The following is a 24,160-nucleotide window of genomic DNA, read 5'->3' on the forward strand; positions in this document are numbered from 1 at the left end:
AGCAGTGATTTTCCATTGTGAAGGAGATGGCTCATTATCTGATTGGCATTTACAGATAGGCAGCTAGGCGTTAATAGTTACTGGGCTGCTCTGAGACAGAGAATCATAGAATTCTTACAGTGCAGAAGAAGGTCATTTGGCCCATTGAAGCTGTACCAACCCTCTGAAAGAACACACTACCTAGGCCCACTCCCCTGCCCTATCTCCGCAACCCCATAACCGCACCTAACCTGCACATCCCTGGACACTAAGAGGCATTTTAGCATGGCCAATCCACGTAACCAGCACTTCTGTGGGAGGAAACCCACAACACGAGGAGAAAGTGCAAACTCTGCACAGACAGTCACCCAAGCATTGAATTGAACTCGGGTCCCTGGTGCTGTGAGTCAACAGTGCTGCCTACTGTACCACCATGCTGCCCTTGACAAAGATGGCGTAGGACTCTCCAACATTTTTGATTTAAGCGAGTAACATCCTGATTCTTTGTTGTATCTTCCTATCTGGCCGAGTGAGCTCAATCCAGTGATTCAGTCAGATGGTCTGACAAAACTGGGCCACCAGAAGACTAGTGTTGCTTGAATAAGGAAGCAGACTTCACCTCCAGGCAAGGTATATACACAGGCTGTATCTCCTTGAGATGGTTCTTGTGCTGTTTTGTTGGTAGTTCTGCAGGTGACTGTATGCCAGCTCTATAGGGATATTTCCGGATGTTATCAGTATAACATTTTGTTCAAAAAGCTTGCTGTATTCCTTCCTTTTATAGATTCCACTGCTTTCTCTTTGAGTGGGTGACGATCGGTAGTTGAATGTCCAATATGGACCATGCTGGCTGTGTGGAAAGTTGGTCACCATTCCAGTGATTCTGGTGGATAGCAGAAATATGTTAATATGGATCAGGATATGATCAAAATAAACTGATTTGTCTCCCCATAATGCAATCATCTATCAACATTAACTATCTGGACCTTTTCATAGCAAATAATTATTCAAGTGAGGCATCTGCATTTTGCCACATCCTAGAAAGAGTCAGTATCTTCAGGAGATCAGATCTGGAATGGGAATGTTATTTGAAAGGAAATGGAAGTCCTCTGTGCCAAAGAAAACAGCCCTTGGAATATTGTACTTCTAAGTACAACATTGAACACGTTTATTTGAAAGATCTTAGTTAATCTCCAAAGTGTTTCTGAGCCGACTTGAGCCAACAGAAGTGACATTTAATTTATTCTGAAGCAGGATCCATATTGGTTTATTTTAAACTCAAGGAATGAGTAATGAATATTGAGGTGAATTTTATTTTATGATTGTGTAAGATGTAACACAACCTTTTACTGAAATGAAAATAACAATTATTCTTTGCATCAATAGTCATTGTTGGTAAAACTTGTAATGGTACAGGTAGTCTTCAGAGGGCCTATGAATTGGTAGTTCTGGCATAAAACATCTATACATGTCTTGCTCTGCAGCTTAGGAGTGTAAGTAATGAACACCTCGGGGAAGGAATTTCTATCTAAAGACTCTTTGTCTGTGGCATTTCAACATTTGCAACACAAAAGATTTTAGGAAGGCTGGTATAATAGTTGTATTTTAGTATTATATTTTAGTATTGTATATGAAGAGCATATTTTGAATCTTCCCTGCTGAATAGGTTGTTTTCAACAGATGTTGACCAAGCAACCAAGCATTTTTGACAAATTATCTTCCTTTCTATTTGAATTACAATCTCGCCCCATGTGGTGCAAGTTCATTTTGATCTTCAATGCCTATCTTTTTTGCTGTCAGTTGTTTGTCTTAATTTGCAACTAGTTTGCTTTTCGCCCTGAAAACCATATTTGCCTTTGTTTATAGAACCATCGTTTTAACTTCTCTAGGGGCAGCAGGGTAGCATGGTGGTTAGCATAAATGCTTCACAGCTCCAGGGTCCCAGGTTCGATTCCCGGCTGGGTCACTGTCTGTGTGGAGTCTGCACGTCCTCCCCCTGTGTGCGTGGGTTTCCTCCGGGTGCTCCGGTTTCCTCCCACAGTCCAAAGATGTGCGGGTTAGGTGGATTGGCCATGCTAAATTGTCCGTAGTGTCCTAATAAAAGTAAGGTTAAGGCGGGGGTGGTTGGGTTACGGGTATAGGGTGGATTCGTGGGTTTGAGTAGGGTGATCATGGCTCGGCACAACATTGAGGGCCGAAGGGCCTGTTCTGTGCTGTACTGTTCTATGTTCTATGTTCTATGAATTATCTTAAATGTGCACAAATTTAACCCAAGCACATGTGGCATGTAATTTTGCTTGGCCTGTTATTTGGCTGCTACGAGTTTTACTCAGGCCAAAATGATGTCCGAAGCACGAGCTTGCACACTTCTGCCCTAAATCGAGCCAGCCGCCATTTTGGTGAAGATGTTTGTGCATGTGAACTAAAATCCACCAGAAGTATACAAAACAGTTAGAACATGTAGACAATTAGTGTACAGTTCTGATTTGATAGCAGCTATGCATTTTGGAGCCCAACGCTCCAGCAGGACTCTCTCGTAAGCCCATACAGCTAAAAACATGTTAAGCAGCAAGATAGTCAGTCCACCTCTGCAATGTAAAGGAATCATCAATTACACAAAGGTTAAATGTTTTTTTGGCTGTTGTAAAGGTTCTCATACTTTTATCATATAGTTTATCATACTTTCCACGGTGTTGCGAAACCGTGCTTTATGAGTTGACGAACCTACTGGCTGTAAACCCCTAATTTAATTATCATTAAGTACCATTAAGTGGAGACAATGTGTCCGCAAAGCCTCCCCAGGAACAGTTGCCTTGAAGGATGAGGAATGTAGGCCAACTATCCCATTAGCAAAGCTTCCACACAATTCCCTGGGTACTCAACTGGGTTGAGTAAAACCATTAGACATAATCATAACGGAATCCTGTCTGAGAAAGGAATTCCTAGCCATAATCTAATCCCAGCCATAATCTAATCCAATTACAACTAGAATACACTATAAATGACCATATTTGGGTCACTGGGAAGCTGGGAAGAGAGGGTCATGTGACAAGCCAACCCTTTGCCTGTTTAAGCACCTGTTTTCGCTACAAACAACGACGAGAAATGCTGAAGGAGCAAGGCTCTGAGTAGATTACCCCTCTCCTTGTCCATCTAATTTGCAAGTTTTGTACCCTGTCTGCTGATTTTGACTGTCCATATGCCGCAGGTGGAGATTTTAAAAAGAATTCAACCCCTCACCTGCTATCTTTAGAAGAACAGAGTAATCGTCCATCTATATCTTTAAATTGCCTCGACGTGGACTCCGAAGGACCACTGAATTCAGCCTGATGCCATCCAAGTCAACAGCCTTCAAGACCCGTATACTGTACCCCTTTGATTTAAATTGCCTAATCTACCCTCCCATTCTGTAATCTAAGCGTGTGGGTGAGAGAGAGAGAGAGTTGGCATTTTTATTATTTAAGTACAATGAAATCTATTGTCTTTTCAAGCATCTGAAGAGAAACTATGGCTTTTATAATCACAACACATAAACCATTAAACACTCACTGAACTGACAAGCATATCTTGTCTTTAGAAAAACAACATGCTGCAGTCAAATGAGTGGGAAAAGAGGGGAGTCATCTGACCCTTCTTCATCTGATGGTAACAGTACTTTCAACTTGCAAAGATCTACAAGTGACTTGGACTCTTTGCTAACTTGAAGGCTTCTGCACAGACCCTTTGCCCCCAGGCCCGTGCACAAATAGACTTGTGTACAGCATGACTGGATAGATGAGAAGAGACCACACGGGGCAGAGAAAGATGCTAGAAAAGGGAGCGGTACATCTCACAGACGGCTGTACACAATTGCGATAGTGTTGGGGTGTCACTGAGGCTCTTTATTCAAGGAGAGCTAACTAGATTTTGTTCTCTTGTCAGAGACCAGCAGATAGTGAGTGCACGTGGCTTTGCTGGGATATCAGGCTTCCCAACATTGCAGACTTTCATTATTGCACATGCATCACTTTGCAGACACAGCATGTCAACTCTGCAATATATCATATCCAGAAGGGATTCCAGCCCATCAACATTCAGCCGTTGTGCATCCATAGGCAGAAAATTATACAGGTCAATGCCTGGTGTCCTGGCAACAGTCATGATGCTCTCATTCAGTGACAGTCTGCTGTTCCAGCTGCATGTTGGCCTCTACAGCAAACCAAAGGGTGCCTACTGGGCGACCAGCTACAAGTTGATGGCATGGCTGATGACACCAATGCTCAACTTGTGGGAAAGTGCACATCATGCATATAATGTGAACGATGCTGCCACATGAAATATGACAGAATAGACCACAAAAGTGCAGAACAGAAATTCTGGATGAAACCTGCATCCTGCAGCTTGCTGCCCACTGAAGCTCTGTATTCCGAGAGAATTGCCACAGGCAAGCTGGCATGGAGAACACATGCGGCACGGTAGCCCTGTTAGCACTGTTGCTTCACAGCGCGTGGGTCCCAGGTTTGATTCCCAGCTTGGGTCACTGTCTGTGCAGAGTCTGCACATTCCCACTGTGTCTGCGTGGGTTTCCTCCGGGTGCTCTGGTTTCCTCCCACAAGTCCTGATAGACGTGCTGTTAGGTAATTTGGACATTCTGAATTCTCCCTCATTGTACCTGAACAGTCGACAGAAGGTGGTGACTAGGGGCTTTTCACAGCAACATCATTGCAGTGTTAATGTAAGCCTACCTGTGACAATAAATATTATTATTTTTCTCATTTACTTTTTACAGTGTGTTTGGAAGGTCCTGCTTTGAGATGCAAGTCATCCCTCCTTTCACCACCTCCACCAAATCTTTAGAAAACCTTGGAGCTTCCCTCTTCCATGTTGTGCTCTTACTCTCTGTTTCCCAGAACAGGGGCTGGTTTAGCTCACCAGGCTAAATCGCTGGCTTTTAAAGCAGACCAAGCAGGCCAGCAGCACGGTTCGATTCCCGTACCAGCCTCCCCGGACAGGCGGCGGAATGTGGCGACTAGGGGCTTTTCACAGTAACTTCATTGAAGCCTACTCGTGACAATAAGCGATTTTCATTTTCATTTGTTTTCCAAATGACTCCTTACACTCCAGCCAAAATGCACCTCACCTTTTAAGAGCTTTAGATTACCTTTTAGCAGTGCAGATTGGCTTGAAGTTCTGCCAGGAAGGTTCACCTTTGGGTCTCTTGCTGATGTGATGCTTGCAGCTAATGAACAGCATGGTTAGCACTGGCAGAAATCATCATGATGAGCAGGAAGCAAGAAATGGTGCGCTGCTTCGATTTACATCAATCGATTCAATCACAAATTCATTGTGCATCACAATCCCTGTGCCTGATTTAGGGAGGGGGGCTATGCAATTTGTCCTCATATTGTTTAACATTGCTATAGATTGGCTAATTCATCCTGACACATTCCTAACAAAACATTTAAGTGTGCGTGTTTAAATAGTTGTAAAACCTGAAAGGGATTCATAGTGTCTCAGATTAATTGTCAAATATAAAAAGATCAAAATCTGTCACCCTGTATTTTTAAGGTAAATTGAACCTCTTGGAAAAGTTCTTAAAATGTTGTTAAAGTCTAAAGTTACCATGCTTTGAACTAAAAAGATAAAATTACTTATTTTTCTCCTACCAACACAATGAACTGTGTCACAGAAAAATATTTAAAGGATGTTGATAAATGTTTTTCATTTGTTTAGTAATATGTTAAAACATTAAATGCATAACGCAGAGAAAGGAAATGGGTTTAAAGTCCATTTCCCAAAATAAACTTCTGATCTGAGCTTTCTGATTCATGGTAGATCCCAAGTCCAACTATTTCCGTGCATCTCAGGGAGAAAAAACGTCACCAATGTCTGTGTGGGTTTCCTCCGGGTGCTCCGGTTTCCTCCCACAGTCCAAAGATATGCAGGTTAGGTGGAGTTACAAGGATGGGGTGGGGGAGTGGGCCGAGGTAGTTTGCGGTCGTCAGTGGGTCGGTGCAGATCCGATGGGCTGAATGGCCTCCTGCACTGTAGAGATTCTATGATTCTATTCTTGCCTTACATCGGCTGCAGTGAAAATTCAGTGGATTGATTCCTGGAATAAGAGTTTTGCCCTATGAGGAGGTTGAGTAGAATATGCTTATACTCTCTGGACAGAATATGAGAGAAATTAAGGTTGACATTCAAGAATGTACACTGCCTGACCAGCAGAGTTCTGATTGTGATAGCCAAGTTAGAAGTCTGCATAGTTCATGTTTAAGGAAATATGTGTTTACTCTTGATGTATTCCAAATGTTTCTGAAATTGATCTCTGTTACAATGAAGTGGAAAAATTCTTGGTGGGGAGTCCCTTGAAGTATGTCCATTTGCTGATGTCAATTTTGCCAAGGATTTTCAAACCAGTAAGAGCTTAGCCTGAGGATTTGTAGCCTGAGATATGTCACGAGTGGTCACCACTTTGAATGAATAATTGATTTCTGGGAATTGGATTTTATTTGAACTTGCTACCCAGGCACATCAAGGACGAATTGCTCTGAAATTTACTTAACCTTTGCAGACTGTTGATATTCATTCCTGCGCGATTCTCTGACACGTGTGCACTGAATCACCTGTGTAATTTTGGTACTCATTTTGTTAAAAAGCTTTACCATTAATATTCAACAGCACAATTATCTTGACTACATCTAGCCATATTTATTACGTGTTTGTCCATGCAACATTAATTGTAAATTGTGATTTGTATCCATTCTGAATGGCCTTTCTCAAGTGTAATTCTCTTGTGGTCTCAAACTCCGCTGCAAAACATGATTTTAACAAAATCCTGCTCAAAGTTCATTAAATGACAAACTAACAGACAGCTGCGTCATACGGCTACATGTTTGTCATAGAGAATATAAGCTTATGCACAGAGCAGGACAGTTTAAGTTTTAAAACATAAAAAAATCTAGGCAGAGGTAGGGGTAACAGACAGGTCAAGTTTTTAAAAATTATATAAATAGCCGTTATTGTCACAAGTAGGCTTACATTAACACTACAATGATGTTACTGCGGAAAGGCCCTAGTCGCCACATTCCGGCGTCTGTTCGGTTACGCGGAGTGGGAATTCAGAATTCTCAGCTGGTACAGGAATTGAACCCGTGCTGCTGGCCTTGTTCTGCATCACAAATCAGCTGTCTAGCCCACTGAGCTAAACCAGCCCTCAAGTGGTGTGGGAGTGAAAAGTAGAAAGGCCAAAGAGGTGTCATTGAAGTGAGGGTGGGACAAAAAAGAACAAAGAACAAAGAAAATTACAGCACAGGAACAGGCCCTTCGGCCCTCCCAGCCTGTGCCGATCCAGATCCTTTATCTAAACCTGTCTCCTATTTTCCAAGGGAGCAAGGGCCAACACAAAAGGAGGTCCTATTGGCATGCAACTCAGAGGTTTGACATAATGAGGGAAGACGAAGCAAGATTCGACTTAAGGAGCTGTAGGAAAGTGAGTGCATTTACCAGGAGTGAGGAATAGAATGCTGAGACCGTGGCTTTGGAGGCACAAAAGCAAAATTAATGTATAGGGTTAGAGGCAACCTATGGATTTGGATAGGGAACAGGCGTGAAGGTAGGAGACATAGGGGTAAATCTGTGTGGAATTGGGCCAAAATAGCGGGTGGGATGTGGAAGTATTTTTTTTCTAGATCCCCTTTGTTTGCCAGTATGGAAAGGGGGTGGGGCATGAACCTCACAGTCCAGAAAATCAAACTCGAGAGGGCCAATTGAAATTAGCGCTGAGTTCAAACGGACCCCATTTTCTGCCGTTCCAAGGCCCTGAACCTTCAAAGTGAAAATCACAAATTTATGGTGGAGATGTAAACACTCTTGAAGGACAGAAAGGGTGCGATCAAATGGCCTCGCTGCGCCTGACTGGGGAGTGACGAGGCGGTTAAATCTCACAAACGGCCTCTCGCGGGATTTGCAATGTTCGGGACACCTCTCGAGATCTAACGAAACCTTGAGAGACGTTGCAAACTGGATCTCGTCCTCACTGGGCAGGATCCAGATTTACGTATTTAAGTGAGTCTGCACCGGAGTCTCCCAAGGCCCGGGATCAAACAATCATATCTGATAGACCTCGCCATTGCTCCATTCAGTACTGATCCACACAAACGTGGACAGGCATAATAGCACCTGCGGGGGGTCTCCCAGGTATCGAAGGCCCCCAGGTGGTCGCGATCTGAGTAGGGTGATACCCTGGCATTTTCGCCACCCAGGCACCTTGGCACTGGCCCCTGGAAATGCCCACCCTGGCACTGCCGGGTGCCCAGATGGCACTGGCAGGGTGCCAGGCTGGCAATGCCAAGTTGCCCAGGTGCCAGGTTGGGGCCCCGGGATGCCCTGCCCTTATGAAGTGAGGGGAGGGAGCTCGAGCTCCCCTGGCAGGTAGGTTAGAGTGTGGGGGGGGGGGGGGGGTGTAATACCCTGCTTAGTGCACCCAAAACGGGACTCCCCCCGTTAAATCGCACCCAATTGTCCATCCCGCCTACGGTGGTTTTCCCGACGGCAGAGGTGGCTTGCTATCGACTGCTGGCGGGATCTTCTGGTCCTGTTGAAGATGATGATTGCGATTTACATTCCTCGCCCATGCTGCCTTCGGAGAACCCATGGCAGGGGTTGGCTTCAGTGGGACCATAACATCCTACCAGCTGGAAGGGCTGGGGAAATATATTTTTGCTGCAAATACTGGAGGGATATAAAACCAATTATTTTGTATCTTGATTTTAAAGGAAGATCTCACTGATTTCAATTAACCACTGAGGGAAATGTATGCAATAGAGGGTCTTGCCCCATCCCCCAAGCTTATGTATGTCAAACTTGATAAACTGACTGTGCCACTGAAGCATGACTTCCCTTGAAGTGGGGCAGACTTTATGTCTGTGGTTTATGACCAACTGCCTATCCACACATGCATTTCTCAAAAGTTTTCCCACACAAATGGGGGAAATGTGACACCTTTGTGTTCCATTAGGTGTTATCTCAGTGGTTTCAATTTTCCAAATTGTTTTTAAGACAACACCAGGGAACATTGCAAGCTTGATGCTGAAATGGGGCTGCATCAAAGACATCCTGCGAGATAATGGCTGCCCTGATTAGATCATTGCTCACCCATGTATCGCTCAAACCTTCCTGCTATAATTAACTTTAGAGGCTTTATGGCTTGATTACGAGGAACTTGCAGTGTTTGAATTTGCTGAGATTAAAAACCTTTTCCAAGGATTTAACTAACAACTGAACTCTATTTGGTGGGTAATTTGCAAGGTAAAAGGTAAAAGTGCATTTCAGCATTTTACAGGGCATTTCTCCTCTAAATTTCAATGGCATTCTTCAAAGTACCAGGTACTTTTTGATAGCCCCCAAGATCACTTTGTGGCCCTCTCATATCTGTATCTCATGTATCTTTTTTGAAATTATGGTACATAGTATAATCAACACTTTTGTAAATTGATCATTGGATTAGACAAATTAAAAGAGCTTTTCTAATTCTGGTCTCTTTTATACTTTTCCAATTATAATTGTCCCAGCATTAGTGTCCATTCTTTCAGTGCTCCAAGTCTGGAATTCCCTTTCTATACCTCTGAGTTTCTGTGCCTTATTTACTTTCTTTTGGATACTCCATAACACCTACATCCTTGACCAAACTTTTGGGCCAAACATTTCCTAATGTGGCTTAGTGTCATACTTGGTTTTATGATACTTCTGTCAAGCTCCTTGAAACATTTTATCATGTTAAGGGGGCTGTGTAAATGTAGGTTGCTGCTGTTGTAAAACAGGATGATATTTAACCTTAAGAGATTTTAGTAATAAAATCGACTCGAGATTTACGGTTCTTCACAATGGGTAAATGCAGGTTTAGATGGGAGATGATTGAGATTTTTAAGATGACAAATGATCTGATTCATTCAGACTTGGACAGGATTTTGAGATAGTATTGGCTGGAGGTTTGGAGGTCTTGCAGGTGCAATCCATAGGCAGTGCGTTAGAAATTTAGAAAATAGGAGCAGGAGGTGGTCATTTGGCCATATGAGCCTGCTCCACCATTCATTATGATCATCCAACTCAATAGCCTAATTCCATTCCCCCCCCCCCCCCCCCCCCCATATCCTTTGATCCCCTTTGCCCTAAGTGCTATATCTAACTGCTTCTTGAAAACAATGTTTTGGCCTCAACTACTTCCTGTGGTAACAAATTCCACAGGCCGACCACTCTGGGTGAAGAAATTTCTCCTCATCTCTTTCCTAAATGGTGTGCTTCATATCCTCAGATTGTGATCCCTGGTTCTGGACACACCAACCATCAGGAATATCCTTCCTGCATCTTCCCTGTCTTAAACTGTTAAAATTTTATAGGTTTCTATGAGATCCCCCCTCATTCTTCTGAACTCCAGCAAATACAATCCTACCCGATCCTCATATGTCAGTCTCATCATCCCAGGAATCAGTTTGGTAAAGCTTCGCTGTACTCCCTCTTCAGCAAGAGCATCCATCCTCAGATGAGTAGACCAAAACTGCACATACTATTCCAGGCGTGGCCTCACCAAGGCCCTGTATAATTGCAGCAAGACATCCCTGCTCCGGTGCTGAAATCAAGAACATCATACCATTTGCCTTCTTTACCGCCTGCTGTACCTGCAGGCTTACCTTCAGTGACTGGTGTACGAGGACACCCATGTCTCATTGCACATTCCCCTCTCCTAATTTATGGCCATTCAGATAATAGTCTGCCTTCTCATTTTTGCTACCAAAGAGAATAACCTCACATTTCTCCAAATTGTACTGCATCTGCCACTCAATTTAATAATAATCTTTATTAGTGTCACAAGTCGGCTTACATTAACACTGTAATGAAGTTTCTGTGAAAATCCCCAAGTCGCCTGTTCGGGTACGCTGAAAGAGAATTCAGAATGTCCAATTCACCTAACAGCACGTCTTTCAGGACTTGTGGGAGGAAACCAAAGCACCCGGAGGAAACCTACTCAGACACGGGGAGAATGTGCAGATTCCGCACAGACAATGATGCAAACCAGGAATCAAATCTGGGTCCCTGGCGCTGTGAAGCAACAGTGCTAAATACTGTTCTACCGTGCCGCTCTGTCCAAATCACACTGAAGGATCTAGGCATCCTCCTCACAGCACACCCTCCATGTCATCTGCAAATTTGGAGATATTACATTTTGTTCCCTCATCTAAATCATTAATATATATATTGTGAATAGCTGGGGTTCCAGCACTGATCCCTGTGGTACCCCACTGGTCACTGCCTGACAATTTGAAAAAGACCCATTAATTGCTACTCTTTGTTTCTTGTCGGTCAACCAGTTTTCTATCCACCTTAATATACTACCCCTAATCCCACACAGTAATTTCTTATGCAGGATTTTGTCAAACATCTTCTGAAAGTCCAAATATACAACATCCACTGGCTCCCTCTCGTAACTCTACGAGTTACATCCTCGAAGAATTTCCCTTCATAAATCCGTGCAGACTCTGTCCGATCTTGCCACTGTTTTCTAAATGCTCAGTTATTAAATCTTTGATAATGGATTGTAGAATATTCCCCATGACCGACATAAGGCTTACTGGTCTATAATTCCCAGTTTGCTCTCTACCTCCCTTTTTTAAATAGTGGAGTTACATTCTGTTAAATTTGTGCTTTGAAATTTAAGTGCCAAGCCCACAGTGGGTGGGATGACACTGCAACAGAGCTTCAACCAAGTTTGCTTGATTTCCTTAAAGAGTTGGAGGTGAATTCTGAAATGCTTTTCCTTAATGCAAAGAATTTATTTCCCCTTTTTACCCCCTTGAAGAGGTAGCCCAGTTTTATTCTTGTTCAAGTTGGATAGACTATACGTGTCTAATATTTTCATGTCCTTTCTGTATGTTCATAGGTATTATTCACACATTTATCTTGGGATATGAATGGCCTCCTGCAAACATCTCCCTCTCATGGTTTAGCCATAGAGTAATTGAATTTGAATACTTCCTGATATGTTAATCTGCAAATATTCACGTTCCGAAGCAGCCAGCCCTCGTCGTCAATCTACTTTTCCCATTCCCCTCACACATTTTTCAATCTAAGCACAACCTTCCTTTTTATCTCTTGCCTCCCCACACCTGTCTCACCCCAATAACCCCCCACACCGCTACCATTTCCATCCTCCCATACTTACACTCTTTTCATTCTCTCCTTTTTGCTCCCTGTCATGCATTTCTTGCTCTCCCCAAATTATGTGGGCAGCACGGTAGCATAGTGGTTAGCACTGTGGCTTCACAGCGCCAGGGTCCCAGGTTCGATTCTCTGCTGGGGCACTGTCTATGCGGAGTCTGCGCGTTCTCCCCGTGTCTGCGTGGGTTTCCTCCGGGTGCTCCGGTTTCCTCCCACAGTCCAAAGACGTGCAGGTTAGGTGGATTGGACATGCTGAATTGCCCTTAGTGTCCAAAAAGGTTAGGAGGGGTTAGTGGGTTATGGGGTAGGGTGGAAGTGAGGGTTAAGTGGGTCGGTGCAGACTCGATGGGCCGAATGGCCTCCTTCTGCACTGTATGTTCTATGTGCTGGGGTTTACATTTTCTAAAATTTGTGGATCGAGACACTCGCCAGATTCTGTTAGGCTCTGTGCTGATGAGTGAGTCAACAATCCAACAAGGAGCTGGATCAGTGCTGGTGTGTCTCAAGAATCTTAGTGGAATTCTGATTGCCATTGGTAGTAAGCAAAGAGTGATACTGTACAAAGTTGGAGATGTGGTGATGAAGAGAGAAAGTATTTGAGAGGCACCACAAAAAAAAGGAAGCAACAAAGTGTGTGTAACAAACACAAAAGCGAAAGAGATTTGGTGAGTGGGAGACCAGCAATAAAGTAAATGACTTTTTGATTGTCTGTGAAGAGTGATACAGAACAATTAGTTTGCACAAAAGAATGCTCCCGTTCAGTCATGTGAAGCTGTGTTGATTCTGGTCCCATCTTCCAGTCAGGTGCATGAGGTGTCAGAGAACACCAAATCCCCCAAGTATGTTGGTTCAATGAAACACAGGATTTCAGTTTGCTATTTCCAACGACTTTCATTGTCCAAAGATTTCAATGCGATTGTAGTATTTCATACCTCATATAATGTTATATACAGCACACATGTACAGATCTTCAGCATAATGCTGAGTGAAAAGTTGATGGTGCAGCATTTAGGCATTTGAGCTTTCACAGGTGAATTTGGGAGAATACAGACATATGAGCCGGGTTTCTCTGAAATCCCGGCCAAGTGTTGACGCCGGCATCAAAACCGGCGCGAGCGACGCCGGCGGCTACAGGCTTCCAGGCCCAGTCATTCTCCCCTTCCCTGGGGGCTAGAATAGTGCCGGAGTGCTGTGCGCTGTTCCGGTGCCGAAAGCCGGCCCTACACAGCCGGCGCGTGTTTGCACATGCGCGCCACGCCTGGCTCCGGGCCAGTCCCTGGGCAACATAGCGGAGCCCTATAGGGGTCCGGCGTGGATGAACATAGGCCCCCTCCCGGAATGAGTGCGCCCGCCCGCCGATCGGTTGCCCCCAATCGCGGGCCTGGCCACGGTGGAGGCCCTCCCCGGAGTCGGCACCTCCCGCCACCCCACCAGGACGTCCCCCGCTGCCAGAACACTGAGTTCCCGCCGGGTTGGACCATACACGAACAATGTCAGCAGTACTCGGCAGGCACTTGGTCCGTCGAGCGTGGAGAATCACCGCGGGGGCTGCCATCAACGGCCCCCGACCACGCCGGCACGATTGCCGCCGATCCTCCGGTCGCCGGAGAATCGGCGGCCCGGAGCAGTGTGGCAGGATTCGCGTGTCCCCCCCGGCGATTCTCCGACCCGTCGTGGGCTCGGAGAATCCCGCCCATGATAAATGCAAAAGCATAATTTTTACAAATCTATTTTGTTGGATTTCTATTCATTACAAATACGAGTCAAAGAGGTCCACAGCACAAAAAAGGCTCATTGGCCATCACATCTGCGCCAGTAAGATAAAAACAACTACCTACGTATTCAATTCCCATATTCCAGTAATTGGCCCATAGCCTTGTAAACATTGGCTTCTTAAATGGTACGAGGGTCTCTGCCTCCATCATCCTTTCAGGCAATGAGATCCAGACTTTCACCATCCTCTGGGTGAAAAGGATTTTCCTTCATAATTTTTATGAGTGTCACTAGTAGGCTTATATTAACACTGCAATAAGAACATAAGAACTAGGAGCAGGAGTAGGCCATCTGGCCCCTCGAGCCTGCTCCGCCATTCAATTAGATCATGGCTGATCTTTTGTGGACTCAGCTCCACTTTCCGGCCCGAACACCATAACCCTTAATCCCTTTATTCTTCAAAAAACTATCTATCTTTACCTTAAAAACATGTAAAGAAGGAGCCTCAACTGCTTCACTGGGCAAGGAATTCCATTGATTCACAACCCTTTGGGTGAAGAGGTTCCTCCTAAACTCAGTCCTAAATCTACTTCCCCTTATTTTGAGGCTATGCCCCCTAGTTCTGCTGTCACCCGTCAGTGGAAACAACCTGCCCGCATCTATCCTATCTATTCCCTTCATAATTTTAAATGTTTCTATAAGATCCCCCCTCATCCTTCTAAATTCCAACGAGTACAGTCCCAGTCTACTCAACCTCTCCTCATAATCCAACCCCTTCAGCTCTGGGATTAACCTAGTGAATCTCCTCTGCACACCCTCCAGCGCCAGTACGTCCTTTCTCAAGTAAGGAGACCAAAACTGAACACAATACTCCAGGTGTGGCTGCACTAACACCTTATACAATTGCAACATAACCTCCCTAATCTTAAACTCCATCCCTCTAGCAATGAAGGACAAAATTCCATTTGCCTTCTTAATCACCTGTTGCACTTGTAAACCAACCTTCTGTGACTCATGCACTAGCACACCCAAGTCTCTCTGAACAGCTGCATGCTTTAATATTTTATCGTTTAAATAATAATCCCGTTTGCTGTTATTCCTACCAAAATGGATAACCTCACATTTGTCAACATTGTATTCCATCTGCCAGACCCGAGCCCATTCACTTAACATATCCAAATCCCTCTGCAGACTTCCAGTATCCTCTGCACTTTTCGCTTTACCACTCATCTTAGTGTCATCTGCAAACTTGGACACATTGCCCTTGGTCCCCAACTCCAAATCATCAATGTAAATTGTGAACAATTGTGGGCCCAACATGGATCCCTGAGGGACACCACTAGCTACTGATTGCCAATCAGAGAAACACCCATTTATCCCAACTCTTTGCTTTCTATTAATTAACCAATCCTCTATCCATGCTACTACTTTACCCTTAATGCCATGCATCTTTATCTTATGCAGCAACCTTTTGTGTGGCACCTTGTCAAAGGCTTTCTGGAAATCCAGATATACCACATCCATTGGCTCCCCGTTATCTACTGCACTAGTAATGTCCTCAAAAAATTCCACTAAATTAGTTAGGCATGACCTGCCTTTAACGAACCCATGCTGCGTCTGCCCAATGGGACAATTTCTATCCAGATGCCTCGCAATTTCTTCCTTGATGATAGATTCCAGCATCTTCCCTATTACCGAAGTTAAACTCACTGGCCTATAATTTCCTGCTTTCTGCCTACCTCCTTTTTTAAACAGTGGCGTCACGTTTGCTAATTTCCAATCCACCGGGACCACCCCAGAGTCTAGTGAATTTTGGTAAATTATCACTAGTGCATCTGCAATTTCCCTAGCCATCTCTTTTAGCACTCTGGGATGCATTCCATCAGGGCCAGGAGACTTGTCTACCTTTAGCCCCATTAGCTTGCCCATCACTCCCTCCTTAGTGATAACAATCCTCTCAAGGTCCTCACCTGTCATAGCCTCATTTCTATCAGTCGCTGGCATGTTATTTGTGTCTTCCACTGTGAAGACCGACCCAAAAAACCTGTTCAGTTCCACAGCCATTTCCTCATTTCCCATTATTAAAACTCCCTTCTCATCCTCTAAAGGACCAATATTTACCTTAGCCACTCTTTTTTGTCTTATATTTGTAAAAACTTTTACTGTCTGTCTTTATATTCTGAGCAAGTTTACTCTCATACTCTATCTTACTCTTCTTTATAGCTTTTTTAGTAGCTTTCTGTTGCCCCCTAAAGATTTCCCAGTCCTCTAATCTCCCAGCAATCTTTGCCACTTTATATGCTTTTTCCTTCAATTTGATACTCTCCCTTATTTCCTTAGATATCCACGGTCGATTTTCCCTCTTTCTTCCGTCCTTCCTTTTTGTTGGTATAAACCTTTGCTGAGCACTGTGCAAAATCGCTTGGAAGGTTCTCCACTGTTCCTCAACTGTTCCACCATAAAGTCTTAGCTCCCAGTCTACCTTAGCTAGTTCTTCTCTCATCCCCTTGTAATCTCCTTTGCACAAAACACTAGTATTTGATTTTACTTTCTCACCCTCCATCTGTATTTTAAATTCCACCATATTGTGATCGCTCCTTCCGAGAGGATCCCTAACTATGAGATCATGAATCAATCCTGTCTCATTACACAGGACAAGATCTAGGACCGCTTGTTCCCTCGTAGGTTCCATTACATACTGTTCTAGGAAACTATCGCTATTCTATAAACTCCTCCTCACGGTTGCCTTGACCGACCTGGTTAAACCAATCGACATGTAGATTAAAATCCCCCATGATAACTGCTGTACCATTTCTACATGCATCAGTTATTTCTTTGTTTATTGCCTGCCCCACCATCTCGTTACTATTTGGTGGCCTATAGACTACTCCTATCAGTGACTTTTTCGCCTTACTATTCCTGATTTCCATCCAAATGGATTCAACCTTATCCTCCATAGCACCGATGTCATCCCTTACTATTGCCCGGATGTCATCCTTAAATAACAGAGCAACACCACCTCCCTTACCATCCACTCTGTACTTCTGAATAGTTTGATACCCTCGGATATTTAACTCCCAGTCGTGACCATCCTTTAACCATGTTTCAGTAATGGCCACTAAATCATAGTCATTTACGATGATTTGTGCCACCAACTCATTTACTTTATTCCGAATACTACGAGCATTCAGGTAAAGTACACTTATGTTGGTTTTTTTACCTCTGTTTTGAATCTTAACATCTCCAGTTTTATTCCTTTTGTTATTACTGGGCCAATTCACTGTGCTCCCCTCAGTCACTGTACCTTGTACTGTCGCCCTTATGGATTTCTGACTATGTCTTCTCTGCCTTGCACTTTTCCCCTTACTTCCTTTTGTTTCTGTCCCTGTTTTACTACCTTCCAACTTCCAGCATTGGTTCCCATCCCCCTGCCACATTAGTTTAAACCCTCCCCAACAGTTCTAGAAAACACTAGGACATCGGTTCCAGTCCTGCCCAAGTGCAGACCGTCCGGTTTGTACTGGTCCCACCTCCCCCAGAACCGGTCCCAATGCCCCAGGAATTTGAATCCCTCCCTCTTGCACCATCTCTCGAGCCACGCATTCATCCTATCTATCCTGACATTCCTACTCTGACTAGCTCGTGGCACTGGTAGCAATCCTGAGATTACTACCTTTGAGGTCCTACTTTTTAGTTTAACTCCTAACTCTCTGAATTCCGCTTGTAGGACCTCATCCCATTTTTTACCTATATCGTTGGTGCCTATGTGCACCACGACAGCTGGCTGTTCACCCTCCCCCCCAGAATGTCCTGCAGCCACTCCGAGACATCCTTGACCCTGCACCAGGGAGACAACATACCATCCTGGAGTCTCGATTGTGTCCACAGAACCGCCTGTCTATTCCCCTTACGATCGAGTCCCCTATCACTATAGCCCTGCCATTTTTCTTCCTGTCCTGCTGTGCAGCAGAGCCAGCCACGGTGCCATGAACCTGGCTGCTGCTGCCTTCCCCTGGTGAGCCATCTCCCTCAGCAGTATCCAAAGCGGTATATCTGTTTTGCAGGGAGATGACCGCAGGGGACACCTGCACTGCCTTCCTACTCTTGCTCTTTCTTTTGGTCACCCATTTTCTATCTCCCTCAGTAACCTTCACCTTCACCTTCACCTGCGGTGTGACCAACTCGCTAAACGTGCTATCCACGACCTCCTCAGCATCGCGGATGCTCCAAAGTGAGTCCATCCGCAGCTCCAGAGCCGTCAAGCGGTCTAACAAGAGCTGCAACTGAACACACTTCTTGCACGTGAAGGAGCCAGGGACAGTGGGCGTGTCCACTGAAGTTACTATGAAAATCCCCTAGTCTCCACACTCCGGCGCCTGTTTGAGTACACTGAGGGGGAATTCCGAATGTCCAATTCACCTACCAGCACATCTTTTGGGACATGTCGGAGGAAACCTGAGCACCCGGAGGAAGCCCACGCAGATACGGGGAGAATGTTCAAAATCCGTACAGACAGTGACCCAAGCCAGGAATCGAACCTGGGCCCCTGGTGCTGTGAAGCAACAGTGCCAACCACTGTGCTATCATGATATCCATTGTGCTACTGTGCCACCCATTACATCCCCTCTAAACATCCTGCCTCTTACCATCAATATATGCCCCCGGTCATTGATCCCTCCACCAAGGGGAAAGGTTTCTTCCTGTCTACTCTATTCATGCCCCTCATAATTTTATACATCTCAATCTTTTTTTTCCCATAAATTTAGAGTACCCAATTCATTTTCTTTTCCAATTTAAGGGGCAATTTAGTGTGGCCAATCCACCTTGCCTGCACATCTTTGGGTTGTGGGGGCAAAATCCACGCAAACACGGGGAGAATATGTAAATTCCACACGGACAGTGACCCAGACCCGGGATCGAACCTGAGACCTCGGTGCCGTGAGGCATCAGGGCTAACCCACTGCGCCACCGTGCTGCCCATACATCTCAATCATGACCCCCTCGATCTCCTCTGCTCCAAGGAAAATACCACAGTCTATCCAGTCTCTCTTCACAGCTGAAACTTCCCACCCAGGCAACATCCTGGTAATCTCCTTGGCACTGTTTCAAGTGCAATTACATCTCTCTGACAATTTGGATATCAGAATTGCACACAATACTGTAGCTGTGGCCTAACTAATGTTTTACACAGTTCCAGCATAACCTCCCTACTCTTAAAGTCTATGCCTTGGCTAATAAAGATAAGTATACCATACAGGGGCTGTTTAGCACACTGGGCCAAATCGCTGGCTTTGAAAGCAGACCAAGGTAGGCCAGCAGCACGGTTCGATTCCCGTAGCAGCCTTCCTGAACAGGCGCCGGAATGTGGCGACTAGGGGCTTTTCACAGTAACTTCATGGAAGTCTACTCGTGACAATAAGTGATTTTCATTTTTCATACGCCTTCTTAGCCACTGTATCCACCTGCTCTACTACCTTATGGCACCGGTGTACATCTGCACCAAGATCCCTCTGATTCTCCGTGCTTCCCAGGGGCCTGCCATTCATCATGTATTCCTTTGCCTTTTTTGTCCTGCCCGAGTGCATCATCTCACACTTAGCTGGCTTGAATTCCATTTGCTATTGTTCAACCCGTCTATAACCTCCTGTAATCTAAGCCTATCCTACTCGTTATATACCACCCCACCAATTTTCGTATCATCCGCAAATTTACTGATCAACCCTCCTATATTCATGACTAAATCATTTATATAAACCACAATCAGCAAGGGCCCCAACACTGATCCCTGCGGGACCCCACTGGACATGAGCTTCCAGTTGGAAAAATGCCCCTCTGCTTCCTGCCACTCAGCCAATTCTGGATCCAATTTGCCAAATTTTCCTGTCTATTTCCTCCCTTGCCTCACTCAGCAGTGAGGGATTTAATTTGATCCTGGAGATTTGACTACTTTTAAACCTGTCAGACCACTCCGAACCTCCTCTTTGTCTGTGTTAATCTCTTTAATTTTAATCACAGTCCCTGATTTCTACACCCATACCGTCCTGCTCACGAGTGAACATCACCAAAGAGTATTCATTTAGAACCCTACTTATGTACTCCAGCTTCACACACAATTGCCACTCTGGTCCTTAATGGGCTCTACTCTTTCCCTAGTTATCCTTTTACCCTTAAGGTACTTGGAAACAATTTAGGATTTTCCTTTATTTTACATGCAGGTATCCTTTCATGTCCCTTTTGGTTTGCTCCTAATTTCTTTTTTAAGCTCCCTTTTACAAATTCTATATGCCTCGAGGGCTACTGCTGTTTTGTGCCTGCAATATGTGCCATAAGCCTCACTTTTTTTCTCTTTATCCAATGCTGTATATCCCTCGATATCCAGAGTTCACTGGATTTGTTAGTCCCACCCTGTTTCTTGATTGGAACATGTTGGCCCTGTACGCTCCTCCCTATTTCCTTCTTGAATGCGTCCCACTGTTCTGTCACAGATTTATCTAAGCGTGTCTGCTCCCAGTAGCTCTGGCCAACTCGTACCTGATTTTATTAACACCGGCCTTCCCCCAGTTTAGAACTTTGATCTTGGGCCTTGTCCTTTTCCATAAGAATCTTGAATGGAGTTATGATCGCTATCTGCAAAATGCTCCCCCACTGATACTTCAACCACTTGCCCGGCTTTGTTACCTAAAATTAAGTCCAGGGTCCTCTCTTGTAGGACCTTCCATGTCCTGACTTAAAAGGTTCTCCTGGATGCATTTTAAGAATTATACTCCCTCTAAACTTTTCACACTATGGCTATCCCATTTAATGTTCAGGAAGTTGAAATCCACTACTGTCACTACCCATTACTTTTGCACCTCTCTGAAATTTGCCTACATATCTGCTCTTCTATTTCTCTCGGATTGTTAGGGGGCCTATAGAACACTCCCAGCAATGTGATTGCTCCTTTCTGGTTGTGGGACTATTTCTAAACTGGGCTATTATCGGGGGGGGGGGGGGGGGGGGTTGCAGTTTTCATTTTGCTATTTACAGACCTTCCTTTCATATTTTCTTTTACAATTTTTTTTCTCTACTCACCTGCAAGCATCAATCCCTTACTGGAGTGCAGCTCTTCTGTGGGCAGCAGCTCTCCATTACCTCCGCCAAACAACCATTCCTTGTGTGTCGACTGAAATGGGTGATATCTCTAGGTTATTCAGCAGGGAAAGGGAGGTGAAGTCCTTATAACTGAACATGATCCTGTCCTCTCCCAAAGTCCACACACATTCACATTTCAAAAGAAGTTTCTTGACCATGATCAAGAGTTGGAAAACTGTCTTGATTTTTCCCTTCCTTTGTCAGCCAATTTGGAACAGAAGGATGTGATGGGAAATTTTTGTTATAGCTCATATGATGGTATACATTTGCCTCCTGAGTCACTGGGGAAGAACGCTTTCCACTTTGTTTAAAATTTACTTTTACATCTTCCTTTTAATACTGCTGTCATCATGCATCATTTCCTGGATGATGGCACGGGAAGGCAATTAATTATGCTGTTATTTCCACTGTGACGGAGTGTGCAGCAGATGCGGGACTGGTTGCTAGGGCTCAGGCCTGCCTGGATACTGTCCTCATTTTTACTTCACAGCAACATTGAAACCTTCATTATAAATGTTTTTTGGGAAAAACATGTATTTGATGTGTATCTGGGCGTGATGCTTCCTGGAAGGATGGAAGTTCTCAGTTTGCCATTTTTCTTTCCAAAGTCGATGACTGTTATGTACTCCTGAGCCTGAGGTGACATTCCTGATCTGAATATATTTGCTCATCTCAAATACATACTGTAACCTAGATATGTTATGCTTTCCCGCAGGTGCCTTTTCTCAGCAACAGCTGCAGCCATCTCGACTATTTGTAACACCAAATCAAAATCGCACACCATTGCTGCTGGTATCTCGGCAGCAGACAGGTCCAGAAGATCAGAAAGATCAAAACGTATCCAACACGTTCTCTAAGTACTACAGTGTCTTGTGGTGTAAAGCATCAAAGAAGAAACACAAGAAATGGGAGGGCGATGCAATCTTAATAGTCAGAAAGTCATCTGTGATTCTCAAGGATATAGAGGGCAAAGATATTGGAAAAGGTAAGCACAGTTACATTATTGTTTAACTTTATTTTTTAAGTCTTTCATTCAATGTGTGTTAGGATGTCATACTGACAAACACTTTCAAAAAATCAGGCTTAAGATAATTTTTGTTTCATGGGGAAATGCTTAGGAAATCAGAAGCACAAAGGGACTTGGGAGTCCTTGTTCAAGATTCTCTTAAGGTTAACGTGCAGGTTCAGTCGGCAGTTACGAAGGCAAACGCAATGTTTGAGGACTAGAATACAAGAGCAGGGATGTATTTCTGAGGCTGTATAAGGCTCTGGTCAGACCCCATTTGGACTATTGTGAGCAGTTTTGGGCCTGTTATCTAAGGAAGGATGTGCTGGCCTTGGAAAGAGTCCAGAGGAGGTTCACCAGAATGATCCCTGGAATGAAGAACTTGTCACATGAGGAGCGGTTGAGGACTCTGGGTCTGTACTGGATGGAGTTTGGAAGGATGAGGGAGGATATTATTGAAACTTACAAGATTCTGCGAGGCCTGGATAGAGTGAACGTGGAGAGGATGTTTCTATTTGTAGGAAAAACTGGAAGCAGAGGGCACCATCTCAGACTAAAGGGACGAACCTTTAAAATAGAGATGAGGAGGAATTTCTTCAGCCAGAGGATGGTGAATCTGTGGAACTCTTTGCCGCAGAAGGCTGTGGAGGCCAAATCACTGAGTGTCTTTAAGACAGAGATAGATAGGTTCTTGATTAATAAGGAGATCAGGGGTTATGGGGAGAAGGCAGGAGAATGGGGTGAGAAAAATATCAGCCATGATTGAGTGGCGGAGCAGACTCGATGGGCCGAGTGGCCTAATTCTGCTCCTATGCCTTATGGTCTTATGTTTCCCCAAATTAGAATACTGGAAAAATCCAACGAAATGATATCACAGTAAAGAATATTGGAAACAATAAAATGGTTGAGGTGACATTAGATACTTCCCTTTTATTGGCCAAGACATAAGAGTGCAAGAGCAGGGAGGTTATGTGAGCTTTGTATAAAATTGTTAGATAGACTGCATCGAGAGTACTGCGTACAGTTCCGGTCAATGCATTACAGAAAGGGTATTATCACACTAGAGAGGAAATTCCTCCAGTGCAGAATGAGACCATTTGGCCCATTGTGTACCTTGTGTTGCCCTATTATGTATTTTCTTTTATTTCCTTTTCTTTTCATGTACTTAATGATCTGTTGAGCTGCTCGCAGAAAAATACTTTTCACTGTACCTTGGTACATGTGACGATAAACAAAATCCAATCCAATCCAATCCATTGAGTTTTCACCGACCCTGTGAAAGAGGAAATGTATGAAGACGCTTTGACAAAGGTTCATCTGGACTCGAAACATGAGCTCTTTTCTCTCCCTACAGATACTGCTAGACCTGCTGAGATTTTCAAGCATTTTCTCTTTTGGTTTCAGATTCTAGCACCCGCAGTAATTTTCTTTTATGAAGATGTTGCTAGGAATGGAAAATCTTGGCTAAGAATAAAGATTGGATAGGCTGGGATTGTTTTCTTTGAAACACAGGAGGCTGATGGAAGAGTTAATTGAACTGAATAAAATTATGAGGGGATAGAATGAATAGGGAGGACCTATTTCTGTTAGCAAAAAGATTATTAATCGATGGGGCCTTGGATTTAAAGTGATTAGTAGGAGGATCAGAGGGAAATTGAGTATATTTTTCATTAAAGGGTGGTTAGAGTTTGGAATTCACTGCCTGTTAAGTATTAGAAGCAGAAACCCTCTTCTCATTTTAAAAATACTTGAATGTACATTTGAGGTGCTGTACCTTACATCACTATTGAGCAGCAGCTGGAAGGTGGGATGAGGCTAGATAACTCATTTGCAGCCAGCACGAGGACGATGGGTCTAATGGCCTCTTACTGTGCTATAAATTAGTCCATATTTCTGCAGAATGTTTAGGATTAACCTGAATCAGTCAGTAATTGCATTCAATTGTTTTAAAGAATTAACTATTAGGCCAAGGCCCTTAGGGCAAAAGACACCTAACAAAATGAGAATTTACTGATTATGTGACACTGATTTTGAATTTGAAACGCTTGTAGATGGAAGAATGGACAGGTAATAAGTGCTGCAATTTTAATGAGAGAATAAGAAACTGCCACTTTTAATACAGTAAGAATACTGGAAGGA

At 44.1% G+C, this 24,160-nt stretch overlaps 1 protein-coding gene across 3 annotated transcripts in view; it reads left to right on the top strand.

Annotated features, from left to right (window-relative positions):
* The window catches only part of rad54b (RAD54 homolog B), a 213,489-nt gene that overhangs the window by 99,583 nt on the left and 89,746 nt on the right, over window positions 1-24,160 (top strand). For all 3 annotated transcript variants that reach the window (XM_038809014.1, XM_038809015.1, XM_038809016.1), the window contains exon 3: window positions 21,731-22,000. In XM_038809014.1, coding sequence (XP_038664942.1) covers window positions 21,731-22,000 — 270 coding nt within the window. The remainder of the gene's footprint in view (window positions 1-21,730; window positions 22,001-24,160) is intronic.

The sequence above is a fragment of the Scyliorhinus canicula genome, chromosome 10 (assembly GCF_902713615.1).
Source record: "Scyliorhinus canicula chromosome 10, sScyCan1.1, whole genome shotgun sequence".
Classification (NCBI taxonomy): Eukaryota; Metazoa; Chordata; class Chondrichthyes; order Carcharhiniformes; family Scyliorhinidae; genus Scyliorhinus; species Scyliorhinus canicula.